This window comes from Aedes aegypti, chromosome 3 (assembly GCF_002204515.2).
Source record: "Aedes aegypti strain LVP_AGWG chromosome 3, AaegL5.0 Primary Assembly, whole genome shotgun sequence".
Taxonomy (NCBI): domain Eukaryota; kingdom Metazoa; phylum Arthropoda; class Insecta; order Diptera; family Culicidae; genus Aedes; species Aedes aegypti.
Genome location: NC_035109.1, coordinates 97,237,936 through 97,255,856, shown reverse-complemented (window position 1 = coordinate 97,255,856; position 17,921 = coordinate 97,237,936). Strand labels below are relative to the sequence as shown.

Sequence of the window (17,921 nt, the reverse complement as noted above, 5' to 3'; positions counted from 1 at the left end):
CTTGGCTCAGAGAAAAGGGTTGGTATAAAGGGAAGGATCGCCGTTAGAAATCGCGCTTGCTATTTATGATCTTCGCGTTCGTTCTACACATTCATCACAAGTATACGGCTCTACTAGGAATTACCGGGAAAAGATCGCGAAAATTATTCAGCTGACCTCGACATTTGCTTTGAAAGCGTTAACGCTCCGGATTGACGTTAGGCGAGAATGATGCATAGCCCGGAGGAAGGCAAAGATCAGCACGCTGCAGCATCTAGTAAATTTTATGGGCGCTTTCTGAATCGTGATCATCGATTAATAGGGAACAGGACATTTGCTCATATTGTTCAATCCATTGAATAGGTATCAAAGAAATGAAGTCTCTGAAGTCACTCTGGGTAATGGTCAATATTATTATTTAAATACACTCCGTTTTTTCAGTACGACCGTCGGGAAAAGTATGCAAGATATTCGACAAAGTTAAAGCACAGTATGAGAACTCTCAAATATGTTTTAAAATTCTGGCTTTAGATGGCAACATTGCTTGATTGTATTGAAAAATGCCAATTAGGGAACCGGATCTTGTTCTTGACACATTTAATTCACTTCGACGATTAAATTCATGTTTGGCCACAATATGCGTTGTTTTGAAGTGCTTCTCCCCCCCCCCTTTCCAAAGTGAATCATGGAAGTGCCCAAGTAGCTCTGCACCCTATATGGAGAACGAATCTGTGCTACCTAGTTTCATCTGAAAACCATTGCATGCTTTATTGTTTCCAACACCGCATTACCGTTAGTCACGCCTGGAGTGCAACAATTCGAGCATCATAATTTTGATCAACTATTAATAGAACTCAACTCCATCACGACTGTTTGCTAGATGCTCGCAGCACCCGATACTGCACCGGTCATAATTAATTACTGCCCGCATAGTCTCGGTCTCGGCTATCGTGACATTTAGAATTGGTTCCCATGGTGTTCGGTGATCGCATCTTGCTCTACCAAAGCCAGAAGATCCGCGTGCAATTTGCATCTTTAGAATTGATGGAAATTAATCATAGCAGTGGTCTCATTTGCATTCTAACACGTTAACCTCTGTCGGTTTTTTTTCTCTCTCCTATTTCTGCAGCTGTGAAGGATGCAAAGGATTTTTCAAGCGGACGGTACGGAAAGACTTGTCCTATGCCTGCCGGGAGGACAAGAACTGCACGATAGACAAACGCCAAAGAAACCGCTGCCAGTACTGCCGGTATCAGAAGTGTCTCGCCTGTGGCATGAAGCGGGAAGCCGTCCAAGAGGAGCGGCAACGGAGTTCCAAGTTTTCCATTAAGGTGAGCTTGGGATTGGTCTTCGTATGTCACAAGCCTAAAATGTTATCTGTCCGTTTTTTTTAGAGTGAAGAGATCAACTCGACCAGTTCGGTGCGGGACGTGACCATCGAGCGAATCCATGAGGCTGAACAGTTGAGCGAGCAGAAGAGCGGTGATAATGCAATCCCATACCTTCGGGTTGGATCCAACTCGATGATTCCTCCGGAATATAAGGTAAGGCCAAAAGATGGGATAGTATTAAATAGGCAAAGCTCCTCAAATATAAGATTTGAAACCATTTTTTTTTGAATATGGATATGGGCTTTGTAGTTATGTTTCGTAATGTATTTAGTCGCATTATATCGTGCAGGTATAGCCCTTGGCATGGAATTATATTTTACAGGGAGCTATTTTGGATATTTGATCGCTGTAGTGTTGATTAGAGGTTGCATGAACTTCAAAACAAAGTTTTTATTACAATCAGATTTTTTTTTATTCTGATTTAGTGATCCTATTCAAGCTACTGCATAATACGGTTATCAATAATTGAAATCATTTATACTCCAGGAAAATATAATTTCAAGCTAGTGAGAAGATTACAAACTGAAGGTGGGCTAGGAGCACAATCAGACCCTTGAGTGTGCAATGTGGGTTAGTATATGGGAAATGCTATTGACGGTTTGTAATCCTCTACGTGGTTTTCGAGACCCAATAGGGCGCGTGCACCGGGTTGCGGATATGAGCTAAGGGCGATCAGTAGCATCCACCTAAATAATAAGACAAAATGCCGTTCTTTGACTAAGTGATGTTATGTGATCTCCTATGAGTTTATTCAAATATTACGTTACGCAAAATTTGTCAATTTTAGACCCCTTCCCTCCCCCACGTAACAGCTTTTGTATGGAAAATTTTAAATTTTTGTATGGACCGTAACACTATGTAAGACCCCCTCCCTCTCCCTGCTGCGTTACGTTATATTTGAAAGATCCCTATGGTGATGTAGTACTATAAAGTCTTTTCTGGGAATTCTGGCCTTGATATCAAATTTTTACTTAACCCTCTAATACCCAAATTTTTATTTTCGATACAAGTATTATTTTTCGTTATCTAAAATCGTTCTAAACACGTTTTGGGCATTTATTTATTTTTATTCGCAAATTTTTAAATTTTGGTTTTTTATTTTTATAATTTTTATTTTTGAACATCCCTAGCCTTTTTCATTATTTCTTGAAGCCTTTTCTAGTTGTTGATTTTTGGCAATAATAAAAATTTAAATTGTTACGGTATTTTTAAAAATATTAAATTTTTAATTTTTTTTCGGAGCGTATTTTATTTTCCGTGTAACTAACGGAAAAACAGGTTTGAAATTATTTTAATACCACCAGGCTCTTCTTTTGTGATAGGTTAATCGTAAAAAAATATAAAAGGTACGATTTTTTATATTACACGTTAAATGAAGCCCAGGCATTTATAGGTTATATAAGAATGCAATTTTTCAAACAATTTCAGAAAATACAAAAAAGTTTCAAAAGTCATCAAAAACTTTTCTTATATGCGTGTTATGAGTCAAGGTATAAGCCAAAAATAAAATCATTTTGGTTTCCGAGCTACGAAAAAATACACAAAATTCCAAAGTGTACCCCGTCTAAAGGCGGGGTTGGGTATTAGAGGGTTAATAAATAGAATGAGATAATCATGCTTAATAAGCACAAAGCAAAGTAATAAATCTGATCCATCAATTATCTAAATTTAACAAGGTTTTGAAGAAAATCAATGAGTGAAAGAAGTACTTTTAAATAAGCCACATCAGCTAAGTCCATACTTATACAAATGTTACGTCATAGGGTCATAGCGAGCGTTTGGTATGTATGGTAATAGTTGATTCTTATCTAATAGGGGTATTACAAGACCACGCACACAACTTCGAAACAAATTATTCCTATACATCGATCGTACTAACCGAAAGGCTCAGCTATGCTGTAAAACTATTCCTTAGAAAATACTCATTAGTACCGTCATGTAACAAACGTAACGCAAGAGTGGGTGTGGTTGGGCTCTGCGTTACATTCATTGTTCGCGTTTGACAATGGGGACATTAGGGTCAAGATGAACCGAGGCCGGGTTTCAGTTCTGTGGTAGCACAGATCTGGAGAGTCGAACAGCCTCTCAGATCGCTGGTGAGCAGTCCATCAGGGTTTCGACGTGAGTGGTTGTCTGGTTCTTTAGGATTGTGCTCTTGTAGGATTGAGAATTGACCTCGGTTCATCTTTACCTCAAATTGACTTCAAAAACCTTGGGAGACACAAATCATTTCTGGGGTTCAACAATAGTTATACAGGTAGTTTACTTGATTTTTGACGTAGGACTACGTCTTTGTTTTCTATATTGGGGTGCACTTTAAAAGTACGGAATATGAGACATGTAACGAAATTAGGGGAGATTTTGAACAATAATAACTCAGTTGTTTATGATCTAATTATTTTGATTTTAGTATCATACGATCAGAAATGTATCTACGCATCGTTAGTAATATATCCGGTAAGTGAATTTTGTTGTTAAACTATTGAAAATTTGATAAATGTTGACCTCTTTCTTATCCAACCATCACGTTCGAGCATTTTTCGACGGTATCGCTTCCCACTATAAAAGCAAATGGGTCCCTGCTTCTTCCCTCAGTCTTCTTTTTGCGGTCGGACTGTGAACACTGTCGGGCGAGTCATTCTCGCTTTGCTTTTGCACCCGCGTCACAGTCCAATTTGTGTCGTCGGAAGAGGAAGACGCAAGATTGATTTGCGGCGGCGATCACGATGGCTTGGGCGCTTCTCCTAGCGGCGGACTACTGCCGCACGGAGAAGCGTCCAAGCCATCGTCATCGCCGCCGCAAATTTATCCGCGCCCCCAGATTTCGACTCGTGATAAATTCAGTATCGGTGGTCAAGAAGCAAGCCTGTTAGGAGCCAAATACCAGAAGCCCCCAGAGTTGCTGATCCGAGGAGCTGCTGCTAATCGAGCGTCGGACTAGTGAAATCGCTCAAGATTTCAGGAGTGAGCATCGTTTCCAGATTTCGACTTGTGCTCGGGGATCCAATACCCGTTGCTGTTGTGCGCCATCCACGTCACGAGCCATTCAGCTGGTTCGTCGTATAAGCAAATTCCCCGTTTGACCATGGCAATCAACTGATAACATCCCGTAGTGCTATTTATCTGTGACCGTATCGAGGCTAAGACAACCATCGGCCCTTGTCAGGGCGATCAAATTTGTGGAAAAGAGTTGAAAGAATAATATTTCCGACCTTATTACATCTTATATTCCTCAATCATTCTCTCTTCATCAGCTTCGTACAAAATTTAATTTGTTATGAATAATTGATGGCACGACAATTTGAGACTATTCGTGGACGCTGCTGCTGTGCCGTCGGGGTGAATGCTCAACATTTCACAACGATTGTAAACTAGAGTGGCATTTCCAACAGTGTTTTTGATTTGCCATATTTTATGGGAGCATTTTGATTATAAAAATTATCACATGTAACAAAATTGCGACATATTTAGCATGGTTTTGAAGAGAAATTCTAATTGAACAATTTTATCATTTTGGCACTCATTAATCAGACATTCACCTTCATACTAAAGAAAACTATTGATTATCAATAGCTTACTATAGAATATTTAGTAAATGTCAACCCTTCCATCTATTCATGTGCGATCAATTTCTCACGCATTATTATTTTCCGCAATTTTCAAGTAATTCTAAGCCCAATTAATTATTGGCACATACCCATCTCCCAGATTGATCGACTAGAAGAGAAGAGCACGAATGGGAGGAGCATCATCTGCTAATCTAAGGGCTTAAAGCATGCTTCCTTCGCCGGATTCGGTTTCATTCCATTTTCGCTTTCGAACTAGTAAGAGCTCCTCCGAACCTGCTTAGCGAAGAGCACCTCGTAGCCAGAAGCCTGCTGAGCTGTTGATCAGCATCTGGTTTATGAGATTTCGGCTCGTGATAAACTCATCTGTGGTGTAGTCAAGAATCAAGCCCGTTAGGCACCATTAATTACGTAAGACAAATTTCGGGGTTTTTCAACCCCCCCTCCCCCCATGGTAAGATTTTTTGTATGAAAATTAAAAATAAATTGTATGGCGCGTAAGAATTCTCAGACCCCCCCTCCCCCATAAACCCTCACGTAATTAATGGACGGCCCCATTATTAGACAAATCGAGCGTCCGGCTTGTGGTATCGCTCAAGATTTCAAACTTTAGCTACGTTGTCAGATTTCTACTTCAGCCGTGTGATCTAATACCTGTTGCTGATGTGTGCCATCTACACCATGAAACATTCAACTGGTTCGTCTTATAAGCAGAGAACTTATACAAATTTCTACACTTGCGTTGGGGATTCTTCGTTTAACCATGGCAATCAACTGATAACATCCTGTAGTGCGATTCATCTATGACAGCATCCGAGCTAACAAAGCCTTTGGCTCTTTTCAGAACCACCAAATGTGTGTAAGAGAGTTAATATTTCCGACTTTATTTATCACATTGCCAAGCAATGAATAATATATCTCTCAAACCATAAGTTCAACAAAGCGATGACTGAAGCTTTCATTATAATCCTCGAATAACTTCCTGTAGACACATTGCTGTTAAATATTCTTTAATTAGAATTACTTAGATTTTGCTTCAGCATGCTGAACAAGCCTCAATCACTACCGTTCTTTCCAATGCTACCATATATTTCATAGGAGGTTACTAATATAATTTCAAAATGATCATACAACCTGAAGTGAATTTTCACATTTTCATAGATAAATATGACGAATTTATCGGATAGAGATAATGTATATTTGGGACATGATTAAACGTACACTTGGCTGCTTCGTTATGTGCATAAATATTTAAGAAAGTTTCGAGCACTGAAAACAGTATGACGTCAAAACGAGCAACAAAAACGACATCAAATTCAGTTAAATTAACCATCGTGGTCCTACGTCACCAGTTCGTACAACCCCATAGGGATGTACCCTTATAGTTTTTAGGCATTTAGAAGACATTGAAGATTCTAATTTCTGTAAGACAAATAACAATTAAGATATACATAATCTGACAAATAATTTTTAATTTGGGATTATCATACAAATGACATGACAAAGTACAACAACGATATTCAACAAAACTTGAATACACTTGGTTTCGATGTATAGTTACGTAATTATTGATTTACTACTTGTTTCGCTACATGAGTTGATGTTTTCAATTTAACATCTCTGATGTTGCTATACTAAGTTTATTTTTCACATTTATTAGATTTGATTAGAAGTTTTAATTTTTTTTTCAAAAATTGTTATTTTTCTTACATTTATATTTTTATATGTTAAAAACACTATTTCAATATTGAATCACTTTGTTCGTAGGCTCTAAAATAATTAATATAATTGTTTGACCTACGGATTCATTACATTTTGCAGCATTATTAGCATTATTGTGTCAAGTCTATCCTATTTACCTAACACCCAAGCCAATCCTATTTTCCTTGTCTCATGGCGTTTGCGTGGTCAGCATAGACTATTCAGCCATTACCCCTCCTATCATCGACTTTGGATTGACTTGCGCTCTTATTGTCCCACCAAACGCTGCAAAACGAAAATGAAAATGAAATATCGTGCAGGTATAGGTTCGATGTCCGGAGAATAGTTAGGAAAATTCCGTGGGAGCACGTGGCTGGTAGCAGGTTTCTTCTTAGAAACTTGGTTTTCAAGGCAAGACTTTGCGTCTAATGGAAAATCGTTTTTGTCTTTTCGTCATGCGGTGAATCCTGGTGTAAATTCCAGAGATTTCTTCGAATCTATCACATTGTTTCTTCAGGAATTCGAAATGTATTTCAAATAGGAGGGGTTGAATAAATTTCTTCAGAATTTGCTCTCGGAAGCCTTTCAACAGTCCAACACTGATACCTCCAGTATTATCCACAAGGATAACTTTTTGAAATTCTCCCAGGATTTCCATTAGAGAATACTACTCATTTACCGGTCTACGAAAAGGTAATTTTTAAAACTTTTTGACGATTTGTAAGAACGATAAGTGTTATGTCTTGTCTCCGTCACGTCTCGTGAATGTCATCAGAGATTGCTTTATCAATTTATTCAATCGTTACTCTGGATATCTTCCAGGGTTTACCTCGTTTGGCATTAATACCATATGGAATAATGCCGTTCGACATACAGTCGTTTGACATGATTTGAAAAGGAAGCTACTATAGTGATGTCCTGAACCATAATGTTGGTCGTAGAACTCCCTTTTTGACGTAGGACTACGTCTTTCTTCTCTATACAGTAGTGAAATGGGAATTCCAAAACCAAGAGCATTACGTTGCCATGAACTATTTTAAACGTTTATAACTTTTTGCAGGCCTTACGAAATTGCTTGATTAGCACCTCAATCGAAAGACTAGGCATCAAAGGTTCATGTCAGTTTACTTACTGAATCCCACATACCTGTCCAAATTAATAACTGTTTCAAAAGAGAACGTTGATTTTGAGCAAATATATAAATAATGGTGCTAGAGACAAGTTGACGTCATTTGCTTTTCACTCTCCTCTTAGATCGCATCTCAGCAGGCAGTAGATTGGCTTGCTCTGACCGGGTATGCTTCTCAGGCACAGACATCGATAGCGTCTGTGCTGATAAGAGCTTCGCCGAATCTGCTCAACTCCTCGCTACCTGTGTCACAGAGCTCTTGATCATAAAGCTGCTGTAAATCCAGCGTCCAGATTGTGAAATCGCTCAAGATTTGTAAATTGACTCGCGCTTTGGCCCTGCAGGAATCGGTGCGCTAACGCTTGTTGAAGCACCCATCGTCATCACTGCAAACCTCATCGGGCGAGGAGGATTTCAACCAATGCGCCGTCAAGATATGTCCGTGTTACTCGAATTCAACAATTCAATCGGCCCTTTTCAGGACCAATAAATGTGTACTAAATAGTTATTTGTGTAATATTTCCTAATGTGTATACCACATACTTGCTATAATCTCTTAATTCATCTCGTAGCATCATACAATATCTGATTTATTACGAATACTCGACAATACAGATTGGCCCGTTTTTGTTCCTACTCTACTTAACACTTCAGTCGTCGCGCTGTTGTATTTTGTACAACACAGGTGAAAAAACCTCGCTTTTCGTACACAGCATCAGCGTGCTGCTTATGGCGGTGGTCAACCGCGCGACGACCGGAAGGTTAAATGATTTCAACCTTGTCTTCAAGGGGCCTATTTTGTAAATCGAGCAGATTCATGTGACTCGTCTGTATTCATTGTCGATCAAAGCAAGCATGCATATTTCAGATGTCACCCGTCGACTCCCATAGTAATCCAGTCACATAGAGTGACAACTGTCGAAAAACTCGAGTGACAGAGCTGAGTCGAGCGAATTTTTCGGTCGACAGTGACTCCAGTCGAGTCATTTTGATCGACTCAACTTATAAAATAGACCCCCAAGTGTTTCAAACTTTCTTACACCGATGATTACAAGCTTTACTATGTCATAACATGCGATGAAGATGCCAGGTTTCTTCAGTTAGAACTTGATATGTTAACGAACTGGTGTAAAACAATCAACATGAGTCTGAATGCACTCAATCATATGCTACGAATATTCCATCAATGTACCGAGAGTCTACTATTAAAGAATTAGGGGTTCTGTTAGATCATGTAGCGTACATTACGTCTGTTAGCGCACATATTAGCGTTCATGTAATGATCACTATCGGTCGGGATTTGTTTTATGGAACGATTACGGAACATACTGTGACCAAGGATTCTGGTTGCTTCTTCTTCATAGTAATGACGACTAGAAGTGTAGTATCACACTCGATTTGTTCTTAAGCGAAGTGTATTTCTGACTTGGACGGATAGAAGTTACTTGTACTACGAGTCAAGGACTATTGTGTAAAACTCTCTTCTGTGGCGGATTTATAGGCTTCTTCGTGACATACATTATTAGATGAACAAATATAACAGCAGTCTTGAATATAAAATGATGAAAGGTACAATAGATTCCCAAACAATAGTAGTTTACAGAACAAGTTGCAGAATGATGATTTTTACAGCACGAGTGTTGTAAAAATCGAGTTCTGCAACGAGTCACGTACAACATTTTTTGAAAATTCGTAGAAGACCACTATTATCAGAAATTATATCGGAATACATTCACCATTATTTTACAATTTCTGAAAAATGGATGTGTTATGATTCATTACGCAACTCAAAACAGTTGCGTAATGAGAAGGCGTTGCGTAATGAATAATTACAGCACTGGTTTCAGTTGCGTAATGACTATTCCCGCACTGCATACTTCAGTGCAGGAAAGTAGGCTGTTTAATGACAGATTGTAGTGTGGTCTCCATACTACGATTCTGGCATTCAACTAATCGAAGCACTTCAGCATAAATTTGTTCGTTTTGCTCTTCGTCGTCTTCCTTGTACTGATCCGCATAACTTGCACAGTTATGTGGATCGTTGTAAATTGATCGATCTCGATCTTTTAGAACATTTGCATGGTTTTATTATGTCCGAAGTTCTTCAATCTCATATAGATTGTCCAACCATTTTAGAAATATTAAATGTTGATACTCGTCGTCGTGATCTTCGTTCTAATCAGTTCTTCTGTCTTCCAATATTTCGTACAAACTATGGCTTTAATGAGCCTATAAGTGGTACAACACAAACAAACAATTTTACTGTAACCCTGCGAAATACTAACGAACAGTTCGGTAACAGCATTATTTTCACCGAACTACGGTGATATCACGTGGCAGCCGCTCTGACAGGCCTGAGTTACTTTTCTTTCAGTTTTTGCACACCGCCTATAAGCAGTGAAAGCTGGCTTAGTGGTAGCAAGCCAGTCTGCTTCTTGATCGGTAGGCCGGGAGTTCGAATCCCGGTCGGACTATTTTCGAGTTTTTCTTTATGAGTGATGGAAAAATATCTAAAGGTGATATAAAACGAAGCTAAATCTAAATTTCCAAGTTCATTGATCTTGAGAATCTGACAATCGTTCGTGTTGAAAATTTGATCGATTGGTTGCATGCTGGTGATGATCAAACTTTCTGCTCAAAGCGCTAGGTTAGTGCTATTGAAAATTTGAGGTTTGACTTCGTTTTATAATCATCTAGAAACACCTCTTGAGAAGAGTGCGCGTCTGAAAGCCCAAGCAAGCGAGTTCGGTTTGTACAGTTTTGTTGGCAACATATTGAACAAATTCAGAGCAGTTCTTATGGAACATCTATAAGATCCTTTAAACATTTCTGGAATGGTTACTCAGGAATTCCGGTCGATATTATTGGTGAGAAGCGATAGATTTCCATTTAGACTCATGTCAAATTTTGAATGACGTCTTTGCAGGAATTCTAACGAGAATCGAACTGAAATTTCTTCGAGAGATAGATGAACAGTAGACTGGCCCTTAAACAAAAAAGTTGTAAAACTTAACGGGGCACCCCCTAGATATGAGCCTTAGGGTAAGAAAAACGCTCTCTCAAAATTTCAACTCAATTGGTTGCTCCACCAGCTGGCGCAAACGTTCTGAAGTTTGTTTGGGATATTCGTCTCAAATATATTGAAAATAGACCCTATGTCACTGTTACGTTCCGTATACTAATTGTTCGCGTTCAAATAAGCCCAGAGTGACAAATACACTAGTTGATACCCTAATGAACATAATTGCAGAAGGTTGTATCTGGATTTAATCTCATTTTCATTACTTTTTCAGTTGTTGAAAGTTAGGGTTAGATCAGCACTCCCGTACAGTCACTTATATGCATGCGACATGTGCCTCAGCTCGCCCAGCGTCATAGGTGGCTATGATGCGCTTAGTGGTTACCTCCAAGCTATGTTGAAGAAATACAAGCAGATGATATACTTCAGATGTTTAAAACACCAACTTTATCAATTTTGATCGTGATACAATCTTCTACAATATTCTTCGCTATTATATCAAGTAGTGTTTTTGACATTCTGGGTCCAAATGAACCCGATCATCAATTTTCCTGAACCAAACATTAGATGATGTGCTGTTGCTCATATGTTTGAGCTGAAAATCCCATATTAACTTCAATTCAAATGCGCCAGCTCATGGAACGACCAAATGAGCTGAATTTTTCAGAAAGGCTTCCTCTAACCCCAAGAAATAATCCTGGGGGGTGCCTCGTGGAATCATACAACTTTATTTTTCTTTCATACTGAGCTGGGCCAGTCTAATGAACAGGTTATAAGAAGATTTCTAATAAGGTTTCTAGTGGAAGCTAGGAAAGACCGTTGGCTATTTTTTCTTGAATTTTTTAGCAAATTCGTAGAAATTGGCAAAAAACTGAACCAAAAAAAATGAGAATTTTTTTTTTGAGGGAAATTTTCCAATCCTGGACATATTCATTGATAATTCCGTTTGACAGAATTTCTGGAGTAAGTGATGATACTGATTCATGGTAAAGCCTTATCAGGTTTACTAGTTTAAATAGTCGTATATCTATGGCAAAAGTTACTATGAAATTCATGACAAGATTTGTGCGGATTTACAGTAAATTCTTCCAATCATTTTTTGTAAAATTATTCGTGAATTCATGGAAAGTTCTCCATGGATACATGAGTTTCACCAAAACAAGTATTTCTCCAGAAACCGACCATGGGCCATGTCTAACGCATAATTTGGAAGGCATTCTTAGAACCTAATGAATTCATCTTTGCCCTTTCGTGAAAATATAGTCCAAATATAGATACAAAAAGCAGATATTTGTTCATATAATTCCAAAACCTCTCTTAACTTCCTATGAATTCTAGGAGCTGAAGGATCATTTAGATACATATTCCAACAAATATAAATATAAATCTAGATAGGTATAAAGCTTTTTGTTCCAAACACTTTCGAAATTGTAACCGTTTCAACCTACCTGTATTTTATAAATTTAATCAATACTACGGTCATCTCTCCATAACTCGATATTGCAGGAACCAGTGCAAATGCGATCCAATGGACCATCGAGTTAGCCACGAAAACCAACATTTACTATTGTTATCAAACACTATATCCAGATACAAAATATCGAGTAAGGGAAAGTTGACAGTAATTCATAAATAATTCAGATAAAGTCCACAAAGTTGAACCATTTTGTATAAAAATAAGAAAATATCAAGTCGCATGGATCCTTTTGTCTTCTGATTTTTATTTTTTGGGCATCCGGGTATCCTGGAATTGCAAAACTGATTTTGAATTGGACACCCTGAAATTTGTACGTGAATTTCCTGAAATAACTTAATGATTCTTCATAAAGTTCTTCCAGGAAATTCTTACACAGGTTGCCCCCAGCAGTTAAACCAGAGATCACTTTAACGGCCCTCCAAAGGTAATGGCATAATGTCGTTTGACATACAGTCGTTGACATAATAACTATTTGGCATAAGTGCCATTTGGTATAATAGCCGTTTAGAATAATTTCTAAAACATTGAATTTTATCAAATTGCTTCCATAACTGATAAACTGCTCGTGGCCGTATAATCCATTGTCAAGTATTAATACGCCATACTACTAAAGGATCGTCAAAATTGTCTATTTTTAGCCATCCTCTCCTACATGTCACTTTTTTTTATGAATGCTAGGATTGGAGGCTTCCGATTTTTTGTATAGATCGTCACGTTATCCTAAACTTTTCTCCTCCACGAGAGCATAGCGTAAATTATGAACAATTATCATAAGTGAAGTTAAAAAAATCCAATAAAGCATTTCTGTTTATGAAGCTGTAGGTATCATACCATCCGGGCCATGATGTCCATTATGGCGCATTTTTACAACAATGCGTCTAACAGCTATGATATGTCATGACGACGAACCTAGAATCCCGAACATCATACTGTTCGAATGTAGTAGCTTTCTTTTCAAATTATGCCAAACGACCATTATACCAAATGACTATTATGCCAAACGACTGTTTGCCAAATGGCGTTACGTATCCAGACCTAGGTAAATTGTCCATGAACCACACAAAAAACTATTTAGGGTTGCATTCGTTTCATGACATATTTCCATTTATTTATCGGTACAAATTTCAAGACTTCCTTCAAGGTCAAGAAACTTCTTCAGAGATCCACGCAGGGGCTCATCAGGTATTCTTCAAGGAGTTTCAATAGAGTTTTTTTTTTCGTAGGATTTCCTTTATATTTAAAACTAGTGGTCCCGGCAAACTTCGTCTTGCCATCAAGTAGGCTGTTGAAAACCGCTACGAATCGTCCCATACAAAATGACAGTTCCGTTCAGTCTCATTTTTCCGACATTCCCGGTGAATATAAAGGAACATTTATACACACAAACACGTCGGAACCCTTGACGAACAAAATGGAGAAAGAATCATCCAAATCCGCTGACCCGTTCGTAAGCCATTTCGTGACATACAAACACCATTCCATTTTTATTTATATAGATAGAAGATATCAGTTAATTAACAAAAATTGACTCAGGTTATTTACATCGGTTTTTGAATTAAGACGATTGGATTTTTTAATTGACGAGGTTTTTTACGTTTTTACCGCGTAAAAAAGCGCAACATAAATAACCGAGCAAAAAAAAAACTTCACTGTAAGTGACACGAAGCGTGCTTCCGATTCCGCTCTAGTCGGAGGAAACTCTTCGTCAAAACAAAAAGCTTTACAAGGGAATTGGGTGTTTGTGTTACACGTTACCTCATGTTAATAACTTTTTTCTAAAGACGGTGTGTACTTGCTTTTAAAAAAGAAAAATCTAAGAATCTATAATGCTAAAGTTATTTGTATAAGTACCCCTGGTAAACATCCTGGTTGAATTCTTGAAGGTATCCTGAACGAAGTCAATGGGAAGTTGTGTATGAACTGTCAGTTGTCAGTTGATTAAAAACTGAATAATCTGAACTATTAAACAAGCCATTAGAAAAATACCAGAAGAAAACTAGGAAAATAGCTAAATTACAATATGATTAAATTTTTGCAAATAATACTGAAAAATACATAGAGTATCTAATAATGTACCGAGGAATTTCTTAAAAGTCATCGGAAGACTCTCTGAGAGATGTATGGTCGTATTTTCTGAGGAATACTTATTAGGAGTATTTCTTGGCACTTGTTTAATCTTTTTCCTGTTCTTGTGCAGTATGTTTTTTTGTTTCTTTTTTCAATTTCTCTAAAGTTCCTATTATAAAGACACTTAATCGCTACCATATACAATGTAAATTTGCCGGGACATCTCATTCCCATATGTTACAAGTGTTGCAAGGAATTAGCGCAGCATCAACACCAATGGACATGTCTCTATCTCTATCTGCAACCATGTACTTCGTTTTGGTAGAGTTGTTGATCAAGCCTATCGAGTAGTGTTTGGTCCGTTGAATCTGTTGCTTGCTCCTTTGTGGGCGAGCGACGGAATCCGGATCAATTGTGTCCGGATTGCGTTGCGCTGATGAAAAAAAAAACGAAGTGTGTGGGTGAAAAACAAAACGCGTCAGTAGTGTTTGGTCCGTTGAATTTGTTGCTTGCTCCTTTGTGGACGAGAGACGGAATCCGGATCAATTGTAGTTGGTGTGCGTAGTAACTGCACTATCGGTATCGATCATCCGTGTAAATGTTTTCGTATCCATTTCAAATTATATCTTTATCGTTTACCAAAACGAATCCTTTCCCATATCCAAAATCCCTGTGTTTTCTTGTGGAAGAGCAGAGGACTCCTCGGCTTCTATAAAGCAAGTTACACGTCAACATTTCCCTCCCATCCTCAGATTGACCTGCATTCGGACGCAGCCGGCGCCGGTATTGTTTGTTATAATAATGAGAGCACTAGTACTTACACAATGAAGATGCTACTGATCCCGAGTAAGTACAGCTGTTCTTGCGATAACGGAGTAGCAACTGCGGGCGATCAATCATGCTCATGCCCATGCTCAGTTGTTGGTCAAGCCTATCCTCACTGTTTCTCTCCTCAAGAGAATGAAAGAGTTCTGCCCTGTGATCGATTCCAATTAGCTCAATATCGTCCGCAAAGAAGCGTCCCATTTGGAATAAGGTCATTTCGTGGTTTACTCATGGTTTAATATTTTGTCAAATGATTCTCATTTTTCACGTTGTTCGAAGTTCTATTAAATTTTCATAGGTCGATTGTGTATTAATTGAACTCAAACATATCAAATATTCCGCTGTTCAACTGTTATTGCGCATTGCCCATAATAACGTCTACCTTATTTCGTTCCAGGGAGCCGTCTCACATCTTTGCCAGATGGTGAACAAACAAATCTACCAGCTCATAGACTTTGCCCGCCGTGTGCCCCACTTTATCAACCTCCCTCGGGACGACCAGGTCATGTTGCTGCGATGCGGCTGGAATGAGATGCTGATCGCTGCCGTCGCCTGGAGGAGTATGGAGGTAAGATGAGAGCCATCGCGACGACTTTGAACGCCACAAATAACATTTTTTTAACCGTAGTACATTGAAACGGAACGCTCCTCCGATGGCAGTCGGATAACAGTCCGGCAGCCCCAGTTGATGTGCTTAGGACCAAACTTTACCCTTCACCGGAACAGCGCCCAGCAGGCTGGGGTGGATACGCTGTTCGATCGTATTCTGTGTGAGCTCGGAATCAAAATGAAAAGACTGGATGTAACCCGAGCTGAGCTTGGGGTTCTCAAGGCTATCATACTGTTCAATCCCGGTAAGTATTATTTCCACATCATGTCTGTCTTCGTGGTCTAATGGATAGTTTTTTTTCTGAATACTCAGACATTCGAGGGCTTAAGTGCCAGAAGGAGATCGATGGGATGCGGGAGAAAATCTACGCCTGTTTGGACGAACATTGCAAACAACAGCATCCTTCCGAGGATGGTCGATTCGCTCAGCTATTGCTGCGGTTACCGGCCCTGCGATCGATCAGTCTCAAGTGTCTCGATCACCTGAACTTTATTCGGCTGCTCAGTGATAAACATTTGGACAGTTTTATCGTCGAGATGCTCGACATGCCGATTTAAAGTATCCTAGAACAAGCAACTTGTGGTTAAAATCAAACTAAAAAAATGAAAATAAAATCAAACACGTTCACTGTATTCTTCTCCTCATCACATTATGTTTATGTTTGTTTACTCTTTCTGTAGAATTTACTTTCTGCGGCTGTAGAAAGCTTGGATTTTAGGAATTTTCTCATTTCCAAAAAAGAACAGTAAACCTTATTCTATGAAGTTTTATGCAAGTTGTAGGACTCAGTAACTTATTAAATGATAAATATATTTTAATATATATAAAGTATGAGTTTAAAGTAATGAAAATGGTGCAAATAGATTTTATGAAAAATCGATCTAAGATTACAAAAAAGAAACTATGTTGATACAAAAAAAGATGATGAAATACACACGTTTAACTTTATTCGCAGATAGATAAACTTAGAAATTTTATTGAGTAAGATCCAGAGTATTCATTTGAAAGAAAGCCAAAGCCCTGTATAAAACATTGACTTTTCTGTGGGCACGAAGTGTAGACGTTGGAAGAGGCAAGCCGGAGAGCCTTCGGCATTTTCAATCGTATAGTGCTGCGGACTTCGGTGGGAGACTAGAAAAATAGTGAAGACGGGTGAATCACGACTTCTAGCAAGTATATAAACACATGTGAACATTAATACGTATTTTATTAATTAATCAATGAAATACGACAGACGTCAGTATTGGCCGAAGGGGTCCATTTAATGTTTTGGAAAATTCAACACTGGAAAACGTTTGAAGATTCGATTGGTAGAGCTTCCCTTTATCGGCAATTTCAGCCTAACCTAAGTTATTGAAACGGGATTTCTTACAGCTCCTCCAAGAATTCCCTAGAATAGATTCCACCAGCATTTCTTCCAGGAATATCTCCCGAATTTCTCCAGGCATCTCGCAATCAGTGGTGAAAAAGTTCGCATCACGAAGCAGCTCACGAGTGTATACCAACGCATAACAAACATCACAGACTCGCGACCTGGCTAGGTGTGAGTAAGTCCGCACCCGTCTGCTCGGTAGAATATGTCAAAAGAAGCAGCAGCAAGCTCGGGAACGTTTACTCACGAGTAACCGAACAAAGTGTGAATTATTATGGTTTTGACTGACAAGTTAATTGTATAATCATCAAATAGACAGTAAACTACTGGTTTGTAGTCAAAAGCCCTTGGAAACCATACATCTCGGAGGGGAAACACATTTTTCCCAAAAGCACAATATGACTCTGAACTGCTCCGAACAAGTTCACGAATCACTTTTAGCCTCGGTTACTCGGGAGCACGAAACATGCGAGTAAACCAGCGCTCTGGCGCTCGGGAGCGTTTGGTTTTGTTTTTGTTCCAGTTCAGCAGAACTGTTCGCTAATTTCCATCACTGCTCGCAATTACTCATTTTTGTTTTTGTTCCAGTTCAGCAGAACTGTTCGCTAATTTCCATCACTGCTCGCAATTGCTCATAGGTGTCAAACGGAATACAGCAATTTGTCTAGGTCTAGGGATTCTTATGGAATTTTGTCCATTATTGGTTTTAAGTTTCCCCTCCGAGTAATATGCAATGCAAATTCTTCTGCAGTGCTCATTTATCTTCTGAACAGGCAACATTGCTG

At 38.7% G+C, this 17,921-nt stretch overlaps 1 protein-coding gene across 2 annotated transcripts in view; it reads left to right on the top strand.

Moving 5' to 3' along the window:
• The window catches only part of LOC5576337 (protein ultraspiracle), a 130,567-nt gene extending 113,831 nt beyond the window's left edge, over positions 1 to 16,736 (top strand). For both annotated transcript variants that reach the window (XM_011494873.2, XM_001656028.3), the window contains 5 exons: positions 1,109 to 1,310; positions 1,374 to 1,523; positions 15,552 to 15,722; positions 15,783 to 16,008; positions 16,077 to 16,736. In XM_011494873.2, the coding sequence (XP_011493175.2) occupies positions 1,109 to 1,310; positions 1,374 to 1,523; positions 15,552 to 15,722; positions 15,783 to 16,008; positions 16,077 to 16,321 (994 nt within the window). In that variant the 3' untranslated portion in view covers positions 16,322 to 16,736. The remainder of the gene's footprint in view (positions 1 to 1,108; positions 1,311 to 1,373; positions 1,524 to 15,551; positions 15,723 to 15,782; positions 16,009 to 16,076) is intronic.
• The last annotated feature ends 1,185 nt before the right edge of the window (positions 16,737 to 17,921 follow it).